The 27,651-nt window shown below is 48.4% G+C and overlaps 2 protein-coding genes across 4 annotated transcripts in view; both read left to right on the forward strand.

Annotated features, from left to right (window-relative positions):
* The window catches only part of LOC311129748 (neuron navigator 3-like), a 753,845-nt gene that overhangs the window by 95,552 nt on the left and 630,642 nt on the right, over window positions 1-27,651 (forward strand). The window lies entirely within an intron of this gene.
* On the forward strand, window positions 300-27,583 carry LOC311128761 (thioredoxin domain-containing protein 6-like; the record flags this gene model as incomplete). Its single annotated transcript, XM_084161007.1, has 16 exons — window positions 300-332; window positions 457-514; window positions 754-857; window positions 958-1,029; window positions 1,266-1,382; window positions 1,495-1,558; window positions 1,660-1,829; window positions 3,460-3,614; window positions 4,650-4,846; window positions 5,122-5,266; window positions 9,302-9,409; window positions 15,312-15,469; window positions 15,627-15,771; window positions 25,174-25,436; window positions 26,416-26,728; window positions 27,331-27,583. 16 exons carry the CDS (start codon window positions 300-302, stop codon window positions 27,581-27,583), a joined length of 2,355 nt encoding a protein of 784 aa, XP_084017133.1.

Below are 27,651 nucleotides of genomic sequence, written 5' to 3' on the forward strand. Positions count from 1 at the left end.
TTTGCAATGTCATTTTGGCTAGCTAGCTAAAATAAAAATAAATAGCGCACTGGAGACACCAAAAGCTTTCTGCAAATAGCAGGCTCTGGCGCCACCCAGTGGCAAATCAATGGATACCCAAAGAAGAGCATTGCTTAGCAACGAGAAGGCAAACAAGAGTTAGCTAGTTCAATAGTTTGGAAGCCAAACACACTCTCAACTCCACTTCTAAATACTGTTTTTTTTGTTTGTTGTTGCCTGCAAATAACGTTTGGAGATTTATTGTTACAAATAGTGTTCTCAGATGGTACATTATTAAGATGGCTGGCAAAAAGAAAGAAGTAATCTTGCAGGTCGGTCGGTCAAACATACCTTTTTAGCAGATATCCAAGGTGGGAGTGATGGGCCGCTCAATCTGTGATCAGAATGTAACGTTAGCTAACACTGCTGTTCTTTTTTTGGTACTATTTTCTCCAGGCGTCTGTCGCAAACCAAGAGCAATGGGATGAGATGCTTGCAACTAAAGGGTTAACAGGTAAGAATGATGTGCTTTGTTTGCATATACTTACTTACATGTAGCCGTTTCTCCCTGGCTGTATGTTGTGACTTGTTTGTTTCATTATTGCAATGAAAACGTTCCTCTTACTCGGTTATTCAAAGAGAAATGTATGATTGACTTCCACTGCATGCTGCTGCCCCCATGTGTTCATGCTGGTTACTGCAGGATGTGCCTGCATAGTACTGACTCCTGTCCTGTGTCTCTGTCGCTTTCAGTTGTAGATGTGTACCAGCAGTGGTGTGGTCCATGCCGTGCTGTTGTCAGCTTACTGAGGAAGATCAAAAATGAACTGGGAGATGACCTGTTACATTTTGCCACGGTGAACACAACAGACAAATATCATTACATTTAGAATTACATTTCTGAAAACATTATATTTAAAAAGGCTTTTGTTTAAATTGAACTGGTTTTCCTTGCAGGCAAAAGCTGACAGTATTGATGCTCTAGAAAGGTACAGGGGGAAGTGTGAGCCCACCTTCCTGTTCTATGGGGTAAGTCTCTCTCTCTCTCTCTCTCTCTCTCTCTCTCTCTCTCTCTCTCTCTCTCTCTCTCTCTCTCTCTCTCTCTCTCTCTCTCTCTCTCTCTCTCTCTCTCTCTCTCTCTCTCTCTCTCTCTCTCTCTCTCTCACTCTCACTCTCACTCTCTCTCTCTCTCTCTCTCGTGCTGTGGGGGGCTAATGATCCTCTCCTCCAGAGGATGATGACCCTAACCTCTGTATCTGGTTCAGGGGGGTGAGATGGTGTGTGTGCTGCGGGGGGCTAACGCACCTCTTCTCCAGAGGATGGTGTTGGAGGAACTGGCCAGGGAGAAGACTGTCCTGGAGGAGGGAGGGGAACGCAGAGTGGTGACAGACAGACAGACACAAACACCTACATGCACTTGCAAACAGCAAGGTACACTCAAACATGCTGATTGCTTGAGAGTTAAAAAAAATCACTCTGCTTTGTGTTGTTCAGGTGAAAGATGACGGTTTGATAGATGAGGAAGAGGAGGAGGATCAGAGTGATGAAGATGTACTTGGTACTGTAGCTACTTATACACCTTATGTGGTCCTTTTAATCATTTTCTGTCAACTTTAACCAGTGTTTTACAGCCAAGGAACTCTCTGTCTGTAGTTCCAGCCAGTAAATCATACACGGTGGCCATCATCAAACCAAACGCTGTGGGTCACGGCAAAGCTAGTGAGATTATCATGAAGATTCAGGATGCCGGGTTTGAGATCCTAGCCCACGAGGAGAGAACGCTGAGCGACTCTGAAGCACGAGATTTCTACCAGAACAAAGCAGGAGAGGTCAGTAGATTTCTGCCAGAACAAAGTAGGACAGGTCAGTAGATTTCTACCAGAACAAAGCAGGAGAGGTCAGTAGATTTCTACCAGAACAAAGCAGGAGAGGTCAGTAGATTTCTGCCAGAACAAAGCAGGAGAGGTCAGTAGATTTCTGCCAGAACAAAGCAGGACAGGTCAGTAGATTTCTACCAGAACAAAGCAGGAGAGGTACAGTACAGAGAACCAAAGAGGAGAATGTTTAAATCTGCTGAAGATGTCAGAGTGTTATGTTATGTTAAAAACAGATACTGTGCTGCTCCTACAGAGGAACACATATTCACCATCTTGGCAGCCTCCCAGCCAAACATACATTCACTCAGCAGCACATAACATCACACCGATAGTAGTGGATACACATCCTTCTCAAAGCATGTTGTTGGACATCACACTCTCACGTAGATGCAGTATTCCATACAACATGCCCCAAATAGACATGCTGACTAAGGGTTCTGTTTCCATTCACCAAGCAGTTCATGGCTGTAGCCAATTATAGCTAAGAGATTTAGAAATAGGTGGAAAATGTGTTGTAAATCATAGGAAGAGCTACAACATGTGTACATTACACTGTGAGCTGGTTTTCCAGCCCCAGATTAAGCCCAATCATACACTAAAAAGTTATTTCAATGGAGATTTACATTTTATAATTTACCATTGAGTATGCTTTCCATGCTAGGACTAGGCTTAATCTGTCTCTGGGAACCTGGCTTTATATGTTTAGCCTAACTCAAGATTCAGTCATCATTGCCTGTGTGTTACCCGTTAGTAATGGGTCGTTCGCAAACTAACAGCTCCTTTTGAACAGATCTTTCTGGTGTACGTCTGGAACCGAATCGCATCTGTGAAAGAGATGTTAATTTGGCACCCTGATTTGCATACTGCTATTACTGCTTTTTGAGCTACAGGAAACGATTATCTGTAGATAAATTATTTTAAAAAACATTGTCTGAAGATGATAACTCCTCACTGCAGGAACCATAGGTAGTCCTGAGTGGCGCAGTGGTCTAAGGCACTGCATCGCAGTGCTAGCTGTGCCACTAGAGATCCTAGTTTGAATCCAGGCTCTGTCATAGCCGGCCGCGACCGGGAGACCCATGGGGCGGCGCACAAGTGGCCCAGCGTCGTCCAGGGTAGGGGAGGGAATGGCCGGCAGGGATGTAGCTCAGTTGGTAGAGCATGGCGTTTGCAACGCTAAGGTTGTGGGTACGATTCCCACGGGGGGCCAGTATGAAAAAAATAAAGTAATGTATGCACTCACTAACTGTAAGTCGCTCTGGATAGATGTAAATGTAGTGAGGAGAGAGAGAGACTCATTCTGCTCATTTTTGCAATGTGTTATTTTTGTATTCTTCATTCGTCAGGTAAAAAAATAGATTTGAACTCACGTTTCACGATCTGAGATCATGATAGGAAACTTTTTTTGGCTTTATAATAAAAATTTGCTATTTATTTTTCATGGTTTTTCATTCATTTTTAAGCACTACTGAACAAAGAGCAGTTTGGGAGCCAAACGTCTCTTTTAGGTGAACAGAGCTAAAAGATCTGGCTCACCTGAAAATATTCAGAATGCCCATCACTATTACCTGTGTATTCCCAGGCCTGTTTTGAGGACCTGATCCAGTTCATGTCCAGCGGCCCCTCCCACGTCCTGGTGATCTCTCAGGGTGAGGGGTCAGGTCATGTGGTGCCAGCATGGAGGGAGTTCATTGGTCCAGCAGACATAGAGGAAGCCAGGAGGGATAAACCTGAGAGGTACAGTTAAAAACATGACATACTCCTAATCCAGAAACAGATTCCTAAATGAGAAACACAGTCCTAATCCAGAAACAGTCCTAATCCAGAAACAGACTCCTAATCCAGAAACAGTCCTAATCCAGAAACAGACTCCTAATCCAGAAACAGACTCCTAATCCAGAAACACACTCCTAATCCAGAAACACAGTCCTAATCCAGAAACACACTCCTATTCCAGAAACAGACTCCTAATCCAGAAACAGACTCCTAATCCAGAAACAGACTCCTAATCCAGAAACAGACTCCTAATCCAGAAACACAGTCCTAATCCAGAAACAGACTCCTAATCCAGAAACACTCCTAATCCAGAAACAGACTCCTAATCCAGAAACAGACTCCTAATCCAGAAACAGACTCCTAATCCAGAAACAGTCCTAATGCAGAAACAGACTCCTAATACAGAAACAGACTCCAAATCCTGAAACACACTCCTAATCCAGAAACACACTCCTAATCCAGAAACAGACTCCTAATCCAGAAACAGACTCCTAATCCAGAAACAGCACAAGGGTACAATGCTCAATTATCATAATATTAAAGGGACATAAATTCAATATTCATTACAAACATTTGATGGCTTTTAATATGTGTACAACACATAAGTGCTTAGTTTTAGGCCTGTGTGGACATTCACTTCACTGAATGTATCTACACAGATTGTTGCTCCAACAGAACAGACACACCCAAGGTAACGTTTCTCTCCTCACTATGCTCACTGGTCACCAGCAGAGTAACCATCTGCCCTCCTATTCCCCTCTTCTCTCCCTCTCTCCTCCTCCTCCTCCCCTCCTCTGTCTCCCCTCCCCCCTCCTCCTCCCTTCCTCTCCCCTCTGTCTCCCCTCCTCCTCTCCCTCCTCCTCTGTCTCCCCTCCCCCCCTCCTTCTCCTTCCTCTCCCCTCTGTCTCCCCTCCTCCTCTCCCTCCTCCTCTGTCTCCCCTCCCCCCCTCCTTCTCCTTCCTCTCCCCTCTCCCCCTCTCCTCCTCCCTCCCCTAGCCTACGTGCCCAGTATGGCAGTGAAACCTTGTTCAACGCGCTCCACGGTAGTGACGACAGCCACCAGGCCAGCAGGGAGCTGGCCTTCTTCTTCCCCAGCTTCAGGACCTCTTCCCGGGCAGAGCAGCACGAGGAGGAAGGGCGAGTGGAGAGGACACTGGCTATCATCCGGCCCGACCTCGCCAGGGAGAGCAGAGGTGGGGGCCTGCCAATTACTGGACACAAATACAAATACCAGGACATCAGCATCACAGGCCAGGCCTGTATTTAGTGAAGAAGTCATTCGCGTTCTGAGATATTCAACGTTTCATCCTCACACCGTTTATTAGCGATTCCTCAACAAATAAATATCAGAAATAGTCCTGAAGCAAATTTAAACATACTTTTGTTTGCCTTTTCTAAAGTATTGTGTTCCAGATGAGATCTGGTCTGGTCTCAATGAGGCTGGCTTCAGTATTGTTGTGTTTTCCAGATGAGATCTTGTCTCGTATCCACGAGGCTGGCTTCACTGTGTCTCTCCAGAAAGAGGTGATGTTAACAGAGGAACAGGCCAGACGGTTCTACAGACGACAGGTAGACCAGGACTACTTCCCTGTCCTACTGCACAACATGACCAGGTAACCATCTGCTTCCCTGTCCTACTGCACAACATGACCAGGTAACCATCTGACACTTCCCTGTCCTACTGCACAACATGACCAGGTAACCATCTGACACTTCCCTGTCCTACTGCACAACATGACCAGGTAACCATCTGACACTTCCCTGTCCTACTGCACAACATGACCAGGTAACCATCTGACACTTCCCTGTCCTACTGCACAACATGACCAGGTAACCATCTGCTTCCCTGTCCTACTGCACAACATGACCAGGTAACCATCTGACACTTCCCTGTCCTACTGCACAACATGACCAGGTAACCATCTGACACTTCCCTGTCCTACTGCACAACATGACCAGGTAACCATCTGACACTTCCCTGTCCTACTGCACAACATGACCAGGTAACCATCTGACACTTCCCTGTCCTACTGCACAACATGACCAGGTAACCATCTGACACTTCCCTGTCCTACTGCACAACATGACCAGGTAACCATCTGACACTTCCCTGTCCTACTGCACAACATGACCAGGTAACCATCTGACACTTCCCTGTCCTACTGCACAACATGACCAGGTAACCATCTGACACTTCCCTGTCCTACTGCACAACATGACCAGGTAACCATCTGCTTCCCTGTCCTACTGCACAACATGACCAGGTAACCATCTGACACTTCCCTGTCCTACTGCACAACATGACCAGGTAACCATCTGACACTTCCCTGTCCTACTGCACAACATGACCAGGTAACCATCTGACACTTCCCTGTCCTACTGCACAACATGACCAGGTAACCATCTGACACTTCCCTGTCCTACTGCACAACATGACCAGGTAACCATCTGACACTTCCCTGTCCTACTGCACAACATGACCAGGTAACCATCTGACACTTCCCTGTCCTACTGCACAACATGACCAGGTAACCATCTGACACTTCCCTGTCCTACTGCACAACATGACCAGGTTACCATCTGACACTTCCCTGTCCTACTGCACAACATGACCAGGTAACCATCTGACACTTCCCTGTCCTACTGCACAACATGACCAGGTAACCATCTGACACTTCCCTGTCCTACTGCACAACATGACCAGGTAACCATCTGACACTTCCCTGTCCTACTGCACAACATGACCAGGTAACCATCTGCTTCCCTGTCCTACTGCACAACATGACCAGGTAACCATCTGACACTTCCCTGTCCTACTGCACAACATGACCAGGTAACCATCTGACACTTCCCTGTCCTACTGCACAACATGACCAGGTAACCATCTGACACTTCCCTGTCCTACTGCACAACATGACCAGGTAACCATCTGCTTCCCTGTCCTACTGCACAACATGACCAGGTAACCATCTGACACTTCCCTGTCCTACTGCACAACATGACCAGGTAACCATCTGACACTTCCCTGTCCTACTGCACAACATGACCAGGTAACCATCTGACACTTCCCTGTCCTACTGCACAACATGACCAGGTAACCATCTGACACTTCCCTGTCCTACTGCACAACATGACCAGGTAACCATCTGACACTTCCCTGTCCTACTGCACAACATGACCAGGTAACCATCTGACACTTCCCTGTCCTACTGCACAACATGACCAGGTAACCATCTGACACTTCCCTGTCCTACTGCACAACATGACCAGGTAACCATCTGACACTTCCCTGTCCTACTGCACAACATGACCAGGTAACCATCTGCTTCCCTGTCCTACTGCACAACATGACCAGGTAACCATCTGACACTTCCCTGTCCTACTGCACAACATGACCAGGTAACCATCTGCTTCCCTGTCCTACTGCACAACATGACCAGGTAACCATCTGACACTTCCCTGTCCTACTGCACAACATGACCAGGTAACCATCTGACACTTCCCTGTCCTACTGCACAACATGACCAGGTAACCATCTGACACTTCCCTGTCCTACTGCACAACATGACCAGGTAACCATCTGACACTTCCCTGTCCTACTGCACAACATGACCAGGTAACCATCTGACACTTCCCTGTCCTACTGCACAACATGACCAGGTAACCATCTGACACTTCCCTGTCCTACTGCACAACATGACCAGGTAACCATCTGACACTTCCCTGTCCTACTGCACAACATGACCAGGTAACCATCTGACAAATGAAACACTAGAGAACTACAATATCAAAGCAAGATCACAAATCAACTACCAACTGGGCACTCAAACAGAATCAGTGACCTCGAAACTCAGGGTCCTATTATCCCCCCCCAGTCTAATATTCCCCCTAGTCTATTATTCCCCCCCTAGTCTATTATTCCCCCTAGTCTATTATTCCCCCCCTAGTCTATTATTCCCCCTAGTCTATTATTCCCCCCCTAGTCTATTATTCCCCCTAGTCTATTATTCCCCCTAGTCTATTATTCCCCCTAGTCTATTATTCCCCCCCTAGTCTATTATTCCCCCTAGTCTATTATTCCCCCCCTAGTCTATTATTCCCCCTAGTCTATTATTCCCCCTAGTCTATTATTCCCCCCCTAGTCTATTATTCCCCCTAGTCTATTATTCCCCCCTAGTCTATTATTCCCCCCCTAGTCTATTATTCCCCCTAGTCTATTATTCCCCCCCTAGTCTATTATTCCCCCTAGTCTATTATTCCCCCTAGTCTATTATTCCCCCCCTAGTCTATTATTCCCCCTAGTCTATTATTCCCCCTAGTCTATTATTCCCCCCCTAGTCTATTATTCCCCCTAGTCTATTATTCCCCCCCTAGTCTATTATTCCCCCATGTCTATTATTCCCCCTAGTCTATTATTCCCCCCCTAGTCTATTATTCCCCCTAGTCTATTATTCCCCCTAGTCTATTATTCCCCCTAGTATATTATTCCCCCTAGTCTATTATTCCCCCTAGTCTATTATTCCCCCTAGTCTATTATTCCCCCCCTAGTCTATTATTCCCCCTAGTCTATTATTCCCCCCCTAGTCTATTATTCCCCCTAGTCTATTATTCCCCCTAGTCTATTATTCCCCCTAGTCTATTATTCCCCCTAGTCTATTATTCCCCCTAGTCTATTATTCCCCCCTAGTCTATTATTCCCCCTAGTCTATTATTCCCCCCCTAGTCTATTATTCCCCCTAGTCTATTATTCCCCCTAGTCTATTATTCCCCCCAGTCTATTATTCCCCCCTAGTCTATTATTCCCCCCCTAGTCTATTATTCCCCCCCTAGTCTATTATTCCCCCCTAGTCTATTATTCCCCCCCAGTCTATTATTCCCCCTAGTCTATTATTCCCCCCCTAGTCTATTATTCCCCCTAGTCTATTATCCCCCCTAGTCTATTATTCCCCCTAGTCTATTATTCCCCCTAGTCTATTATTCCCCCCCTAGTCTATTATTCCCCCCCTAGTCTATTATTCCCCCTAGTCTATTATTCCCCCTAGTCTATTATTCCCCCTGGTCTATTATTCCCCCTAGTCTATTATTCCCCCCCTAGTCTATTATTCCCCCTAGTCTATTATTCCCCCCCTAGTCTATTATTCCCCCCCTAGTCTATTATTCCCCCTAGTCTATTATTCCCCCCCTAGTCTATTATTCCCCCTAGTCTATTATTCCCCCCCTAGTCTATTATTCCCCCCCTAGTCTATTATTCCCCCCCTAGTCTATTATTCCCCCTAGTCTATTATTCCCCCTAGTCTATTATTCCCCCCCTAGTCTATTATTCCCCCTAGTCTATTATTCCCCCCCTAGTCTATTATTCCCCCCCTAGTCTATTATTCCCCCCCTAGTCTATTATTCCCCCCCTAGTCTATTATTCCCCCCCTAGTCTATTATTCCCCCCCTAGTCTATTATTCCCCCTAGTCTATTATTCCCCCTAGTCTATTATTCCCCCCTAGTCTATTATTCCCCCTAGTCTATTATTCCCCCTAGTCTATTATTCCCCCTAGTCTATTATTCCCCCTAGTCTATTATTCCCCCTAGTCTATTATTCCCCCCATGTCTGTTACAGTGGTCCTGTGTGGCTCTGTTGACTGTTTTTCTGTTACAGTGGTCCTCTGTTGGCTCTGGCCCTGGCCAGGACAGGAGCTGTGGACCACTGGAGGCAACTTCTGGGTCCGAAAGACGTCAGCAGGGCCAGGGAGGAGCAACCCCACTGGTACCACTAGCCCTTATAAAGTGCACTACTTTTGACTAGGTAACATAGGACTCTGGTACCATAGGACTCTGGTCCTATAGGACTCTGGTACCATATGGCTCTGGTCCCATAGGACTCTGGTACCAAAGGTCTCTGGTCCCATCTGGTCCCATAGGGCTCTGGTCCCATAGGGCTCTGGTACCATAGGGCTCTGGTCCCATAGGACTCTGGTACCATATGGCTCTGGTACCATAGGACTCTGGTCCCATAGGGCTCTGGTCCCATAGGGCTCTGGTCCCATAGGACTCTGGTACCATAGGACTCTGGTCCCATAGGACTCTGGTACCATATGGCTCTGGTACCATAGGACTCTGGTCCCATAGGACTCTGGTCCCATAGGACTCTGGTCCCATCTGGTCCCATAGGACTCTGGTCCCATAGGGCTCTGGTACCATAGGACTCTGGTCCCATCTGGTCCCATAGGACTCTGGTACCATAGGGCTCTGGTCCCATAGGACTCTGGTCCCATCTGGTCCCATAGGACTCTGGTCCGATCTGGTCTCATAGGTCTCTGGTCCCATAGGTCTCTGGTCCCATCTGGTCCCATAGGTCTCTGGTCCCATCTGGTCCCATATGACTCTGGTCCCGTAGGACTCTGGTCCCATAGGACTCTGGTCGTAAGTAGTGTGTATATACACTGAGTGTACATTAAGAGCAGTCTTTATTGTCGCTGGTGACTTTAACCAAGCATGTTTAAAACATATGTTCCCAAAATATCCCCAACATGTGTCCTGCCCCACAAGAGGAATCAATGTGCTGGACCATGTACACTGAGTGGACAAAACATTAAGAACACCTGCTCTTTCCATGACATAGACTGACCAGGTGAATCCAGGTGAAAGCTATGATCCCTTATTGATGTCACTTGTTAAAACCACTTCAATCAGTGTAGATGAAGGGGAGGAGACAGTTTTAAAGAAGGATTTTTTAAGCCTTGAGACAATTGAGACATGGATTGTGTATGTGTGCCATTCCAGAGGGTGAATGGGCAAGACAAAATATTTAAGTGCCTTTGAAAGGGGTATGGTAGTAGGTGCCAGGCGCACCGGTTTGTATCAATACCTTTTTTCACGCTCAACAGTTTCCAGCGTGTATCAACAATGGTCCACCACCCAAAGGACATCCAGCAAACTTGACACAACTGTGGGAAGCAATGGAGTCAACATGGGCCAGCATCCCTGTGGAACGCAGAGTCAACTAGGGACTAAAATAAATCTTAGTCGACCGAGAGTCGTCTGTTCTTTTGACCAATTGGTCTGAATTTTAAAACGTATTGTTCCATATTTAGACACACCAAATGTTAGAATAAAATCAACTATACAGCGGCTTGCCAAAGTATTCATCCCCCTTGGCATTTTTCCTATTTTGTTGCCTTACAACCTGGAATTAAATTGGATTTTCTGGGGGTTTGTATCATTTGATTTACACAACAAGCCTACCACTTTGAAGATGCTAAATATTTTTTTGGGTGAAACAAACAAGAAATAAGACAATAAAACAGACAATTTGAGCGTGCATAACTATTCACCCCCCCAAAGTCAATACTTTGTAGAGCCATCTTTTGCAGCAATTACAGCTGCAAGTCTCTTGGGGTATGTCTCTATAAGCTTGGCACATTTAGCCACTGGGATTTCTGCCCATTCTTCAAGGCAAAACTGCTCCAGCTCCTTCAAGTTGGATGGGTTCCGCTGGTGTACAGCAATCTTTAAGTCATACCACAGATTCTCAATTGGATTGAGGTCTGGGCTTTGACTAGGCAATTCAAATACATTTCAATGTTTCCCCTTAAACCACTTGAGTGTTGCTTTAGCAGTATGCTTAGGGTCATCGTCCTGCTGGAAGGTGAACCTCCGTCCCAGTCTCAAATCTCTGGAAGACTGAAACAGGTTTCCCTCAAGAATTTCCCTGTATTTAGCGCCATCCATAATTCCTTCAATTCTGACCAGTTTCCCAGTCCCTGCCGATGAAAAACATCCCACAGCATGATGCTGCCACCACCATGCTTCACTGTGGGGATTGTGTTCTCGGGGTGATGAGAGGTATTGGGTTTGCGCCAGACATAGCATTTTCCTTGATTGTCAAAAAGCTCAGTTTTAGTCTCATCTGACCAGGGTACCTTCTTCCATATGTTTGGGGAGTCTCCCACATGCCTTTTGGCGAACACCAAACATGTTTGCTTATTTCTTTCTTTAAGCAATGGCTTTTTTCTGGCCACTCTTCCGTAAAGCCCAGCTCTGTGGAGTGTACGGCTTAAAGTGGTCCTATGGACAGATACTCCAATCTCCGCTGTAGAGCTTTGCAGCTCCTTCAGGATTATCTTTGGTCTCTTTGTTGCCTCTCTGATTAATGCCCTCCTTGCCTGGTCCGTGAGTTTTGGTGGGCGGCCCTCTCTTGGCAGGTTTGTTGTGGTGCAATATAATTTCCATTTTTTAATAATGGATTTTTAAAAAATGGTGCTCCGTGGGATGTTCAACGTTTCGGATATTTTTTTTATAACCCAACCCTGATCTGTACTCCTCCACAACTTTGTCCCTGACCTGTTTGGAGAGCTCCTTGGTCTTCATGGTGCCACTTGCTTGGTGGTGCCCCTTGCTTATGGGTGTTGCAGACTCTGGGGCCTTTCAGAACAGGTGTATATATACTGAGATCATGTGACACTTAGATTGCACACAGGTGGACTTTATTTAACTAATTATGTGACTTCTGAAGGTAATTGGTTGCACCAGATCTTATTTAAGGGCTTCATAGCAAAGGGGGTGAATACATATGCACGCACCACTTTTCCGTTATTTATTTTGTAGAATTTTTTGAAACAAGTTATTTTTTTCATTTCACTTCACCAATTTGGACTATTTTGTGTATATCCATCACATGAAATCCAAATAAAAATCAATTTCAATTACAGGTTGTAATGCAACAAAATAGGAAAAACGCCAAGGGGGATGAATACTTTTGCAAGGCAATGTATGTACGCTACTGAGCTTGTCTATTGCTTTTAAGCACTGCGATTAAAAATGAAGACACACAAATTACTAAAGAGTGAGCCAGAGATCAAAATAGCCTAACCAGAAGAAAAAAAACCTGTTCCCGACCCTCCTCCTCCCGACCCTCCTCCTCCCGGCCCTCCTCCTCCCGGCCCTCTTCCTCCCGACGACCCTCCTCCCGACTCTCCTCCCGACCCTCCTCCTCCCGACCCCCCTCCTCCCGACCCTCCTCCTCCCGGCCTTCCTCCTCCCGACCCCCTTCCTCCCGACGACCCTCCTCCCGACTCTCCTCCCGACCCTCCTCCTCCCGACCCTCCTCCTCCTGGCCCTCTTCCTCCCGACCCTCCTCCTCCCGGCCCCCCTCCTCCCGGCCCTCCTCCTCCTCCCGACCCTCCTCCTCCCGGCCCTCCTCCTCCCGACCCTCCTCCTCCCGACCCTCCTCCTCCCGACCCTCCTCACGCTGCTTCTGGTCGTTGCAGATTCGGCCGTTACGCTCCTGAAGTTGCCGGTAATAGGCTACACCAGCGGTCGGAAACCTTTTCCGTTTGGAGTGCCAAGTTATCGTAACATTTCTACTGATCTGCGTACCAATTATGATTTTCATATGCACGTTTTCGTGGAACAGTTTAATTTAATTTATAATAAAGTCTTCATATCTTAAAATCAATGTCGTGGTTAATAAAAATTACATAGAAATGAAAATGATACAAATCCAACAAATAAAAAACATTGCAACCTGCAGGTAGAAAATATCCTGATAAAAAATGAATATCCTATAAGTAAATCACATTGGCTACGCATGGCCTGTCTGCAAGGAACTTAAAACTATTACCTTTGTCCGGCCCAAGCTCATGCTAGCAACCTTGCAACATTGTATAACATATTCTGGGCCCTCAGAGTTTCCTGTGCCAGTGAGCTCTGGACAGACAGACACAGCTGTAGGCTATTTGCACAAGGATAAGAAGTAATCAGGTAGGCCTTTTTTATGACGTTTCCACTAGATCAGAGCGTGACATTCTTTTCCCTTTTCATGCTGATTGGTTATCGAAAGGGAAAGCCCTGGAAAGATTTTTCCAATAGGCTACGCTAAGGAACTATTATTCTCAATGGATGTAAAAACAGACTTCGTTTACTTGCTGTTTGAGGTGAAGAAAAAATTACTTTGAGAAGCTCCACAGTGATGGCGAGTTAAGACAATCAGAAATAGTATCAGATCCTCAATTGGGCACATTTATAAGCCTACATTATCACACAGGCCAGGTAGCCTACTTCTATGCGTAATCAGGTGCGTGTCCTTACTCAAGATTGACAAGGAGCGCTCCAAACAAAAGACAATGAATCAGTTGAGAACTTGTAAATATAATGAAATAAACCAAAACTGTGTAGCCTAGATTGTGCGCTCTGCCAACAACGTGTCCATGACAACGGTCAGACTAATAATAATAATATATTCAATCCATAAACAGAAATGACAGTAATTTTAAACAAACATTGTAGATGATAAATGATGGTAATTAACAGTAAATATACTACTACTGGGGATACTGGTGTTCCTCCACAATCTATTAGTCTACTAAGACAGACGTGGATCAGACAGCTGTCTCATGTGCCATAATATGTTTTTAAATATATTTGCCACTGCTCAACTAAAAAGATATTGGTCTACCAACAGCCTATCGACCAAACAATCGACCAGTCGACTAATGGGGTCAGCCCTAGAGGTCGACTAATGGGGTCAGCCCTAGAGGTCGACTAATGGGGTCAGCCCTAGAGGTCGACTAATGGGGTCAGCCCTAGAGGTCGACTAATGGGGTCAGCCCTAGAGGTCGACTAATGGGGTCAGCCCTAGAGTTAACATGGGCCAGCACTTTCGACACCTTGTAGAGTCCATGCCCCAACGAATTGAGGCTGTTCTGAGGGCAAATGGGAAGGGTGCAACTGTTCTGAGGGCGAATGGGAAGTGTGCAACTGTTCTGAGGGCAAATGGGAAGGGTGCAACTGTTCTGAGGGCGAATGGGAAGTGTGCAACTGTTCTGAGGGCGAATGGGAAGGGTGCAACTGTTCTGAGGGCGAATGGGAAGGGTGCAACTGTTCTGAGGGCGAATGGGAAGGGTGCAACTGTTCTGAGGGCGAATGGGAAGGGTGCAACTGTTCTGAGGGCGAATGGGAAGGGTGCAACTGTTCTGAGGGCGAATGGGAAGGGTGCAACTGTTCTGAGGGCGAATGGGAAGGGTGCAACTGTTCTGAGGGCGAATGGGAAGGGTGCAACTGTTCTGAATGTTTTATACACTCAGTGTCTACAGAACGGAACAGGGACCATTTGAGACATGTCCCTGGACAAGAAAACACTTTTCAGCCATTATAACCTTGTTTCCCTAAATGTGATACTGTGTTGAAAACATTGCCTGTGTCCCCTCTCCTTTGTAGTGCCTCTCTCACTGTTCTCTCTCACTGTTCTCTCTCACTGTTCTCTCTCACTGTTCTCTCTCACTGTTCTCTCTCACTGTTCTCTCTCACTGTTCTCTCTCACTGTTCTCGCTCACTGTTCTCGCTCACTGTTCTCTCTCACTGTTCTCTCTCACTGTTCTCTCTCGCTGTTCTCTCTCACTGTTCTCTCTCACTGTTCTCTCTCACTGTTCTCTCTCACTGTTCTCTCTCGCTGTTCTCTCTCACTGTTCTCTCTCACTGTTCTCGCTCACTGTTCTCGCTCACTGTTCTCTCTCACTGTTCTCTCTCACTGTTCTCTCTCACTGTTCTCTCTCGCTGTTCTCTCTCGCTGTTCTCTCTCACTGTTCTCTCTCACTGTTCTCTCTCACTGTCCCCTCTCACTGTTCTCTCTCACTGTTCTCTCTCACTGTTCTCTCTCACTGTCCCCTCAGCCTCAGGGCCCAGTTCATAGTGGCCAGTGAGGAGGACCAGATGAACCAGCTCCATGGCAGTGCCAGCAGGGAGGAGGCAGAGGAGGAGATCCACTTCTTCTTCCCTAAACAGCAGACTCTGGCCATCATTAAGCCTGATGCCATGGCCGAACATAGAGGTACATTCTCTAAATCAGTCAATCAATCAATACACAATATACTGTAAGTTCATTGACTATGTACCCGTTATCCAAACCGGTCCTTAGTCAGTTGTACAGCAGGGTATAAAGTGAGCACATGTACTCTCTACTCAACCTCCCTTCCTCCCCCTCTCAGAGGAGATCCTGGGGGAGATCCGTGCTGCAGGTTTCTCTATCTCCCAGCTGAAGGAGGCGGTGTTGTCCAGAGACATGGCTGAGGAGCTCTACAGAGAGCACAGAGACACACCTTTCTACAGACAGCTGGTTGACTTCATGTGCAGGTAGAATCCTATCTATCTGGCTCTGGGTTAGTACTGAGCTCTGGGTTAGTGTTGGAGGTCAGCTCTGGGTTAGAGGTCAGCTCTGGGTTAGTGTTGGAGGTCAGCTCTGGGTTAGAGGTCAGCTCTGGGTTAGAGATCAGCTCTGGGTTAGAGATCAGCTCTGGGTTAGAGATCAGCTCTGGGTTAGAGGTCAGCTCTGGGTTAGAGGTCAGCTCTGGGTTAGAGGTGGAGGTCAGCTCTGGGTTGGAGATCAGCTCTGGGTTAGAGATCAGCTCTGGGTTAGAGGTCAGCTCTGGGTTAGAGGTGGAGGTCAGCTCTGGGTTGGAGATCAGCTCTGGGTTGGAGGTCAGCTCTGGGTTAGAGGTCAGCTCTGGGTTAGTGTTGGAGGTCAGCTCTGGGTTAGAGGTCAGCTCTGGGTTAGAGATCAGCTCTGGGTTAGAGGTCAGCTCTGGGTTAGAGGTCAGCTCTGGGTTAGAGATCAGCTCTGGGTTAGTGTTGGAGGTCAGCTCTGGGTTAGAGGTCAGCTCTGGGTTAGAGGTCAGCTCTGGGTTAGAGGTCAGCTCTGGGTTAGAGGTCAGCTCTGGGTTAGAGGTGGAGGTCAGCTCTGGGTTAGAGATCAGCTCTGGGTTAGTGTTGGAGGTCAGCTCTGGGTTAGAGATCAGCTCTGGGTTAGAGATCAGCTCTGGGTTAGAGGTCAGCTCTGGGTTAGAGGTCAGCTCTGGGTTAGAGGTCAGCTCTGGGTTAGAGGTCAGCTCTGGGTTAGAGGTCAGCTCTGGGTTAGAGATCAGCTCTGGGTTAGAGGTCAGCTCTGGGTTAGAGGTCATCTCTGGGTTAGAGGTCAGCTCTGGGTTAGAGGTCAGCTCTGAGTTAGTGTTAGAGGTCAGCTCTGGGTTAGAGGTCAGCTCTGGGTTAGAGGTCAGCTCTGGGTTAGAGGTGGAGGTCAGCTCTGGGTTAGAGATCAGCTCTGGGTTAGAGGTCAGCTCTGGGTTAGAGGTCAGCTCTGGGTTAGTGTTGGAGGTCAGCTCTGGGTTAGAGATCAGCTCTGGGTTAGAGGTCAGCTCTGGGTTAGAGGTCAGCTCTGGGTTAGAGGTGAAGGTCAGCTCTGGGTTAGAGATCAGCTCTGGGTTAGAGATCAGCTCTGGGTTAGAGATCAGCTCTGGGTTAGAGATCAGCTCTGGGTTAGAGGTCAGCTCTGGGTTAGAGGTCAGCTCTGGGTTAGAGGTGGAGGTCAGCTCTGGGTTAGAGATCAGCTCTGGGTTAGAGATCAGCTCTGGGTTAGAGGTCAGCTCTGGGTTAGAGATCAGCTCTGGGTTAGAGGTCAGCTCTGGGTTAGAGGTCAGCTCTGGGTTAGAGGTGGAGGTCAGCTCTGGGTTGGAGATCAGCTCTGGGTTGGAGATCAGCTCTGGGTTAGAGGTCAGCTCTGGGTTAGAGGTGGAGGTCAGCTCTGGGTTAGAGGTCAGCTCTGGGTTAGAGGTCAGCTCTGGGTTAGAGATCAGCTCTGGGTTAGAGGTGGAGGTCAGCTCTGGGTTGGAGGTCAGCTCTGGGTTAGAGATCAGCTCTGGGTTAGAGGTCAGCTCTGGGTTAGAGATCAGCTCTGGGTTAGAGGTCAGCTCTGGGTTAGAGGTCAGCTCTGGGTTAGAGGTCAGCTCTGGGTTAGAGGTGGAGGTCAGCTCTGGGTTGGAGATCAGCTCTGGGTTAGAGGTCAGCTCTGGGTTAGAGATCAGCTCTGGGTTGGAGGTCAGCTCTGGGTTAGAGGTCAGCTCTGGGTTAGAGGTCAGCTCTGGGTTAGAGATCAGCTCTGGGTTAGAGGTCAGCTCTGGGTTAGTGTTGGAGGTCAGCTCTGGGTTAGAGGTCAGCTCTGGGTTAGAGGTCAGCTCTGGGTTAGAGGTCAGCTCTGGGTTAGAGGTCATCTCTGGGTTAGAGATCAGCTCTGGGTTAGAGGTGGAGGTCAGCTCTGGGTTAGAGGTCAGCTCTGGGTTAGAGGTCAGCTCTGGGTTAGAGGTCAGCTCTGGGTTAGAGGTCAGCTCTGGGTTAGAGATCAGCTCTGGGTTAGAGGTCAGCTCTGGGTTAGTGTTGGAGGTCAGCTCTGGGTTAGAGATCAGCTCTGGGTTAGAGATCAGCTCTGGGTTAGAGGTCAGCTCTGGGTTAGTGTTGGAGGTCAGCTCTGGGTTAGAGGTCAGCTCTGGGTTAGAGGTCAGCTCTGGGTTAGAGGTCAGCTCTGGGTTAGAGATCAGCTCTGGGTTAGAGGTCAGCTCTGGGTTAGAGGTCAGCTCTGGGTTAGAGATCAGCTCTGGGTTAGAGGTGGAGGTCAGCTCTGGGTTAGAGGTCAGCTCTGGGTTAGAGGTCAGCTCTGGGTTAGAGGTCAGCTCTGGGTTAGAGGTCAGCTCTGGGTTAGAGGTGGAGGTCAGCTCTGGGTTGGAGATCAGCTCTGGGTTAGTGTTGGAGGTCAGCTCTGGGTTAGAGGTCAGCTCTGGGTTAGTGTTGGAGGTCAGCTCTGGGTTGGAGATCAGCTCTGGGTTAGAGATCAGCTCTGGGTTAGAGGTCAGCTCTGGGTTAGAGATCAGCTCTGGGTTAGAGGTCAGCTCTGGGTTAGAGGTCAGCTCTGGGTTAGTGCTGGAGCCAAGATGACCTCACTCACAACCATGGCTTGTTTCTAAAGCTGCTGCAGTTGACCTTTTAGCACAAATCTTCATGCAAACTCAAGCCAGGATCTTCAGCCAAAGTACTGTACATGTAGAATTTAGACATGTCTTCCTCTCAGATGAGCTCCTCCATTGATTTATTACAAATGACATAAAGAATAATAGTCAAAAGCTTTGGAGCACCAATTAGCCTGTTATCAACACTTAGTAAGCTATTGGAAAAAAATGTGTTTGACCAGATACAATGCTATTTTACAGTAAACAAATTGACAACAAACTTTCAGCATGCTTATAGAGAAGGACATTCAACAAGCACAGCACTTACACAAATGACTGATGATTGGCTGAGAGAAATTGATGATAAAAAGATTGTGGGGGCTGTTTTGTTAGACTTCAGTGCGGATTTAGATATTATCGATCATAGTCTGCTGCTGGAAAAACGTATGTGTTATGGCTTTACACCCCCTGCTATTATGTGGATAAAGAGTTACCTGTCTAACAGAACACAGAGGGTGTTCTTTAATGGAAGCCTCTCCAACATAATCCAGGTAGAATCAGGAATTCCCCAGGGCAGCTGTCTAGGCCCCTTAATTTTTTCAATCTTTACTAATGACATGCCACTGGCTTTGAGTAAAGCCAGAGTGTCTATGTATGTGGATGACTCAACAATATACACGTCAGCTACTACAGCAACTGAAATGACTGCAACACTTAACAAAGAGTTGCAGTTAGTTTCAGAATGGGTGGCAAGGAATAAGTTAGTCCTAAATATTTCCAAAACTAAAAGCATTGTATTTGGGACAAATCATTCACTAAACCCTAAACTTCAACTAAATCTTGTAATAAATAATGTGGAAATTGAGCAAGTTGAGGTGACTAAACTGCTTGGAGTAACCCTGGATTGTAAACTGTCATGGTCAAAACATATTGATACAACAGTAGCTAAGATGGCGAGAAGTCTGTCCATAATAAAGCGCTACTCTACCTTCTTAACAGCACTATCAACAAGGCAGGTCCTACAGGCCCTAGTTTTGTCGCACCTGGACTACTGTTCAGTCATGTGGTCAGGTGCCACAAAAAAGGACTTTTGCAATTGGCTCAGAACAGGGCAGCATGGCTGGCCCTTGGACGTACACAGAGTGCTAACATTAATAATATGCATGTCGATCTCTCCTGGCTCAAAGTGGAGGAGAGATTGACTTCATCACTACTTGTGTTTATGAGAGGTGTTGACATGTTGGGTGCACTGAGCTGTCTGTTTGAATTACTGGCGTACAGCTCGGTCACCCATGCATACCCCACAAGACATGCCACCAGAGGTCTCTTCACAGTCCCCAAGTCCAGAACAGACTATGGGAGGCGCACAGTACTACATAGAGCCATGACTACATGGAACTCTATTCGACATCAAGTAACTGATGCAAGCAGTAAAATCAGATTTAAAAAAAAAAAGATAAAAATACACGTTATGGAAAAGCGGGGACTGTGATGCAACACAAACATAGACAAAGACACATGCATACACACACACGATAACATACACACTATACACACACGTACACATGGAATTTGTACTGTAGATATGTGGTAGTGGAGTAGGGGCCTGAGGGCACACAGTGTGTTGTGAAATCTGTGAATGTATTGTAATGTTTTTAAAATTGTATGAACTGCCTTAATTTTGCTGGACCCCAGGAAGAGTAGAACTGTGATTGGGGATCCATAATAAATACAAATACAAATTACACAGCAAACAGAAAGACGGTGCAGACAGAGACAGACCTAGAGATGGGCAGGCCTATGGCTCTGGGTAAAGACAGAGACAGACCTAGAGATGGGCAGGCCTATGGCTCTGGGTAAAGACAGAGACAGACCTAGAGATGGGCAGGCCTATGGCTCTGGGTAAAGACAGAGACAGACCTAGAGATGGGCAGGCCTATGGCTCTGGGTAAAGACAGAGACAGACCTAGAGATGGGCAGGCCTATGGCTCTGGGTAAAGACAGAGACAGACCTAGAGACGGGCAGGCCTATGGCTCTGGGTAAAGACAGAGACAGACCTAGAGATGGGCAGGCCTATGGCTCTGGGTAAAGACAGAGACAGACCTAGAGATGGGCAGGCCTATGGCTCTGGGTGCAGACAGAGACAGACCTAGAGATGGGCAGGCCTATGGCTCTGGGTAAAGATGGAGACAGACCTAGAGATGGGCAGGCCTATGGCTCTGGGTAAAGACAGAGACAGACCTAGAGATGGGCAGGCCTATGGCTCTGGGTAAAGACAGAGACAGACCTAGAGATGGGCAGGCCTATGGCTCTGGGTAAAGACAGAGACAGACCTAGAGATGGGCAGGCCTATGGCTCTGGGTAAAGACAGAGACAGACCTAGAGACGGGCAGGCCTATGGCTCTGGGTAAAGACAGAGACAGACCTAGAGATGGGCAGGCCTATGGCTCTGGGTAAAGACGGAGACTGACCTAGAGATGGGCAGGCCTATGGCTCTGGGTAAAGACAGAGACAGACCTAGAGATGGGCAGGCCTATGGCTCTGGGTAAAGACAGAGACTGACCTAGAGATGGGCAGGCCTATGGCTCTGGGTAAAGACAGAGACAGACCTAGAGATGGGCAGGCCTATGGCTCTGGGTAAAGACAGAGACAGACCTAGAGGTGGGCAGGCCTATGGCTCTGGGTAAAGATGGAGACAGACCTAGAGATGGGCAGGCCTATGGCTCTGGGTAAAGACAGAGACAGACCTAGAGATGGGCAGGCCTATGGCTCTGGGTAAAGATGGAGACAGACCTAGAGATGGGCAGGCCTATGGCTCTGGGTAAAGATGGAGACAGACCTAGAGATGGGCAGGCCTATGGCTCTGGGTAAAGACAGAGACAGACCTAGAGATGGGCAGGCCTATGGCTCTGGGTAAAGACAGAGACAGACCTAGAGATGGGCAGGCCTATGGCTCTGGGTAAAGACAGAGACAGACCTAGAGATGGGCAGGCCTATGGCTCTGGGTAAAGACAGAGACAGACCTAGAGATGGGCAGGCCTATGGCTCTGGGTAAAGACAGACCTAGAGATGGGCAGGCCTATGGCTCTGGGTAAAGACAGACCTAGAGATGGGCAGGCCTATGGCTCTGGGTAAAGACAGACCTAGAGATGGGCAGGCCTATGGCTCTGGGTAAAGACAGAGACAGACCTAGAGATGGGCAGGCCTATGGCTCTGGGTAAAGACAGAGACAGACCTAGAGATGGGCAGGCCTATGGCTCTGGGTAAAGACAGAGACAGACCTAGAGATGGGCAGGCCTATGGCTCTGGGTAAAGACAGAGACAGACCTAGAGATGGGCAGGCCTATGGCTCTGGGTAAAGACAGAGACAGACCTAGAGACGGGCAGGCCTATGGCTCTGGGTAAAGATGGAGACAGACCTAGAGATGGGCAGGCCTATGGCTCTGGGTAAAGACAGAGACAGACCTAGAGATGGGCAGGCCTATGGCTCTGGGTAAAGACAGAGACAGACCTAGAGATGGGCAGGCCTATGGCTCTGGGTAAAGATGGAGACAGACCTAGAGATGGGCAGGCCTATGGCTCTGGGTAAAGACAGAGACAGACCTAGAGATGGGCAGGCCTATGGCTCTGGGTAAAGATGGAGACAGACCTAGAGATGGGCAGGCCTATGGCTCTGGGTAAAGATGGAGACAGACCTAGAGATGGGCAGGCCTATGGCTCTGGGTAAAGACAGAGACAGACCTAGAGATGGGCAGGCCTATGGCTCTGGGTAAAGACAGAGACAGACCTAGAGATGGGCAGGCCTATGGCTCTGGGTAAAGACAGAGACAGACCTAGAGATGGGCAGGCCTATGGCTCTGGGTAAAGACAGACCTAGAGATGGGCAGGCCTATGGCTCTGGGTAAAGACAGACCTAGAGATGGGCAGGCCTATGGCTCTGGGTAAAGACAGACCTAGAGATGGGCAGGCCTATGGCTCTGGGTAAAGACAGAGACAGACCTAGAGATGGGCAGGCCTATGGCTCTGGGTAAAGACAGAGACAGACCTAGAGATGGGCAGGCCTATGGCTCTGGGTAAAGACAGAGACAGACCTAGAGATGGGCAGGCCTATGGCTCTGGGTAAAGACAGACCTAGAGATGGGCAGGCCTATGGCTCTGGGTAAAGACAGACCTAGAGATGGGCAGGCCTATGGCTCTGGGTAAAGACAGACCTAGAGATGGGCAGGCCTATGGCTCTGGGTAAAGACAGAGACAGACCTAGAGATGGGCAGGCCAATGGCTCTGGGTAAAGACAGAGACAGACCTAGAGATGGGCAGGCCTATGGCTCTGGGTAAAGACAGAGACAGACCTAGAGACGGGCAGGCCTATGGCTCTGGGTAAAGACAGACCTAGAGATGGGCAGGCCTATGGCTCTGGGTAAAGACAGAGACAGACCTAGAGATGGGCAGGCCTATGGCTCTGGGTAAAGACAGAGACAGACCTAGAGATGGGCAGGCCTATGGCTCTGGGTAAAGACAGAGACAGACCTAGAGATGGGCAGGCCTATGGCTCTGGGTAAAGACAGAGACAGACCTAGAGATGGGCAGGCCTATGGCTCTGGGTAAAGACAGAGACAGACCTAGAGATGGGCAGGCCTATGGCTCTGGGTAAAGACAGACCTAGAGATGGGCAGGCCTATGGCTCTGGGTAAAGACAGACCTAGAGATGGGCAGGCCTATGGCTCTGGGTAAAGACAGACCTAGAGATGGGCAGGCCTATGGCTCTGGGTAAAGACAGAGACAGACCTAGAGATGGGCAGGCCTATGGCTCTGGGTAAAGACAGAGACAGACCTAGAGATGGGCAGGCCTATGGCTCTGGGTAAAGACAGAGACAGACCTAGAGATGGGCAGGCCTATGGCTCTGGGTAAAGACAGAGACAGACCTAGAGATGGGCAGGCCTATGGCTCTGGGTAAAGACAGAGACAGACCTAGAGACGGGCAGGCCTATGGCTCTGGGTAAAGATGGAGACAGACCTAGAGATGGGCAGGCCTATGGCTCTGGGTAAAGACAGAGACAGACCTAGAGATGGGCAGGCCTATGGCTCTGGGTAAAGACAGAGACAGACCTAGAGATGGGCAGGCCTATGGCTCTGGGTAAAGATGGAGACAGACCTAGAGATGGGCAGGCCTATGGCTCTGGGTAAAGACAGAGACAGACCTAGAGATGGGCAGGCCTATGGCTCTGGGTAAAGACAGAGACAGACCTAGAGATGGGCAGGCCTATGGCTCTGGGTAAAGATGGAGACAGACCTAGAGATGGGCAGGCCTATGGCTCTGGGTAAAGACAGAGACAGACCTAGAGATGGGCAGGCCTATGGCTCTGGGTAAAGACAGACCTAGAGATGGGCAGGCCTATGGCTCTGGGTAAAGACAGAGACAGACCTAGAGATGGGCAGGCCTATGGCTCTGGGTAAAGACAGAGACAGACCTAGAGATGGGCAGGCCTATGGCTCTGGGTAAAGACAGAGACAGACCTAGAGATGGGCAGGCCTATGGCTCTGGGTAAAGACAGACCTAGAGATGGGCAGGCCTATGGCTCTGGGTAAAGACAGAGACAGACCTAGAGATGGGCAGGCCTATGGCTCTGGGTAAAGACAGAGACAGACCTAGAGATGGGCAGGCCTATGGCTCTGGTTAAAGACAGGGCTAGAGATGGGCAGGCCTATGGCTCTGGGTAAAGACAGACCTAGAGATGGGCAGGCCTATGGCTCTGGGTAAAGACAGACCTAGAGATGGGCAGGCCTATGGCTCTGGGTAAAGACAGGGCTAGAGATGGGCAGGCCTATGGCTCTGGGTAAAGACAGACCTAGAGATGGGCAGGCCTATGGCTCTGGGTAAAGACAGACCTAGAGATGGGCAGGCCTATGGCTCTGGGTAAAGACAGGGCTAGAGATGGGCAGGCCTATGGCTCTGGGTAAAGACAGACCTAGAGATGGGCAGGCCTATGGCTCTGGGTAAAGACAGGGCTAGAGATGGGCAGGCCTATGGCTCTGGGTAAAGACAGACCTAGAGATTGGCAGGCCTATGGCTCTGGGTAAAGACAGACCTAGAGATGGGCAGGCCTATGGCTCTGGGTAAAGACAGACCTAGAGATGGGCAGGCCTATGGCTCTGGGTAAAGACAGGGCTAGAGATGGGCAGGCCTATGGCTCTGGGTAAAGACAGACCTAGAGATGGGCAGGCCTATGGCTCTGGGTAAAGACAGACCTAGAGATGGGCAGGCCTATGGCTCTGGGTAAAGACAGGGCTAGAGATGGGCAGGCCTATGGCTCTGGGTAAAGACAGAGACAGACCTAGAGATGGGCAGGCCTATGGCTCTGGGTAAAGACAGGGCTAGAGATGGGCAGGCCTATGGCTCTGGGTAGAGATGGGCAGGCCTATGGCTCTGGGTAAAGACAGACCTAGAGATGGGCAGGCCTATGGCTCTGGGTAAAGACTGACCTAGAGATGGGCAGGCCTATGGCTCTGGGTAAAGACTGACCTAGAGATGGGCAGGCCTATGGCTCTGGGGAGAGATGGGCAGGCCTATGGCTCTGGGTGCAGATGGAGACTGTAATGTCAGAAGCTTCCTGTGCTGTCAGTCTCATGCAGCATCATCTGAACATGTGCTTCAATTGTAATTGTCACCACCCTCTTTAAACAGGAACCGTTAGTAATGCTCAGGGAAGAAGATGAAGAAGATGAAGAATCTAAAACCCCACATTCTCTCCCTGTCTCTGTAGCGGCCCCTGCATGCTGCTGGTGCTGACCAAGGAAAATACTGTGGAGGAGTGGAGGTCCATGATGGGCCCCACAGACCCTGTCCTGGCCAAGGTGACGGCCCCGGGGTCCCTGAGGGCCCGCTTCGCCTCAGACATCCTCCACAACGCCCTCCACGGCTCCTCCAATCAGGAGCATGCCCAGGAGAAGATACACTTCCTGTTTGGTGACATCACCTCAGACAGAGACCTGACCAGCAATGGGAAAATGGATCCCACACCGCTAGGTAACCAATCACAGTTCAGTAACTACACTGAACAAAAATATAAAACGCAACATGTAAAGTGTTGGTCCCGTGTTTTATGAGCTGAAATAAAAGATCCCAGAAATGTTCCATACACACAAAAAGCTTATTTCTCTTAATTGTTTTAGCAGAAATGTGTTCATCCCTGTTAGTGTTAATGAGCATTTCTCCTTTGCCAGAGGATGAGTATTTATGTCTGTAATAAAGCCCTTTTGTGGGGAAAAACTCATTCTGATTGGCTGGGCCTGGCTCCCCAGTGGGTTGGCTTGGCTCCCCATTGGCTGGGCCTGGCTCCCCAGTGGGTTGGCTTGGCTCCCCATTGGCTGGGCCTGGCTCCCCAGTGGGTTGGCTTGGCTCCCCATTGGCTGGGCCTGGCTCCCCAGTGGGTTGGCTTGGCTCCCCATTGGCTGGGCCTGGCTCCCCATTGGGTTGGCTTGGCTCCCCATTGGCTGGGCCTGGCTCCCCATTGGCTGGGCCTGGCTCCCCATTGGCTGGGCCTGGCTCCCCAGTGGGTTGGCTTGGCTCCCCATTGGCTGGGCCTGGCTCCCCAGTGGGTTGGCTTGGCTCCCCATTGGCTGGGCCTGGCTCCCCAGTGGGTTGGCTTGGCTCCCAAGTGGGTGGGCCTATGCCCTCCCAGGCCCACCAATGGCTGCGCCCCTGCCCAGTCATGTGAAATCCATAGATTACGGCCTAATTTATTTATTTCAATTGAGTGATTACCTTATATGAATTGTAACTCAGCAAAATCTTTGAAATTGTTGCATGTAGCGTTTCTATTTTCTTTCAGTATAGATCTATCCGACTAGAAGGACCATGAAAAACAGGGCCACTACAGGAGAGCTGTTAGGTGCCAGTGTAGTGTTGAATCCCCACTGGTCTATCTGGCTCCATGAACCATGTCAAGACTGATAAACAAGGAACAACCTTTTCAACAGTAAACATGTCAAATGTTTTCTTTCAGGAAAACAGCAGGATAGTTTTGCAGATCTCATGGCTTCAGACAAATCAGGTTGTACAACTGCAGAAATGACAGAACATGTTGAATCAGGAAGTCCAGAGAGCCATCAAGAACATGTTGAATCAGGAAGTCCAGAGAGCCATCAAGAACATGTTGAATCAGGAAGTCCAGAGAGCCATCAAGAACATGTTGAATCAGGAAGTCCAGAGAGCCATCAAGAACATGTTGAATCAGGAAGTCCAGAGAGCCATCAAGAACATGTTGAATCAGGAAGTCCAGAGAGCCATCAAGAACATGTTGAGCGGGCCACATCCACGTCAGACACACCTAGTGTCACAAGCACAGAAGGGGAAGGTAAGATAGTGATGGTGCTCAATATATCGAATAAGTGATCTAAACCTGTGCTGAAGGTAAAGAACTGCATTCTGGTGAGTTGATCCTGCTTCTTCATATTACAGGTGATCAGACACCAGTCTGCGATCCACTCAGTCCTCAGACGACAGATCCCTAGGACTTTGATCATCAAAACAGATCTCCCCAGGACTCTGATCATCAAAGTTAAGACTGAATGACCATCCTCTTTCAGATACAACAAATTAACAATGCCACTTGTAGGGCTGCAGTACATTATCATGTTACTTCATTTCAATGTTGTGAAAAATAAAATGAAAATCTTCCTGTGGTTTTTCATATTTTAGTTTATCTACATCCTCATCAGCACAATAACAAAAGTAATAATATCAGAAACAGGGGATTCATAATCGGTAAATAATAGAACATGTTTCTTGAATGAGTTTCTGGTCTGGGGTTTGGTGTCTTTGGACTGAGTTCTCGCCCTCCCAACTTTGACGTTCGACTTCTGGGCTTTCTGCAGAAGAGATTCTTCTACTAGGAGTGTTATCTCTGAATCATTTTCAGGTCCTACCTCTGTTTTGACTGGAGGTTTGGGGCTGTCACTGTCTGGTTCTTTAGACGAGGCTGGATCTACTTTCATGTGGACTCTGCTGTCTCTTGCTGGCTGTTCAGAGCCAGGCTCAGAGTTATGGTGACGGTACAGATGAGAAACAACGACGACGCCTGCGATGCTCCAGACATCACGGAAGACTTTGTCTGCCAGCTTGGAGATCAGCCTCTCATACAGCTAGGAGAGATCCTTGGGGATACCTGCTGATGACGCCATTGTAGTAAAGTCTTCTCTTCACCTGAGATTGATCAAGGAATTGACAACTACACTGAAGA

Source organism: Coregonus lavaretus (genome assembly GCF_964263955.1).
Source record: "Coregonus lavaretus genome assembly, chromosome: 5".
Lineage (NCBI taxonomy): Eukaryota > Metazoa > Chordata > Actinopteri > Salmoniformes > Salmonidae > Coregonus > Coregonus lavaretus.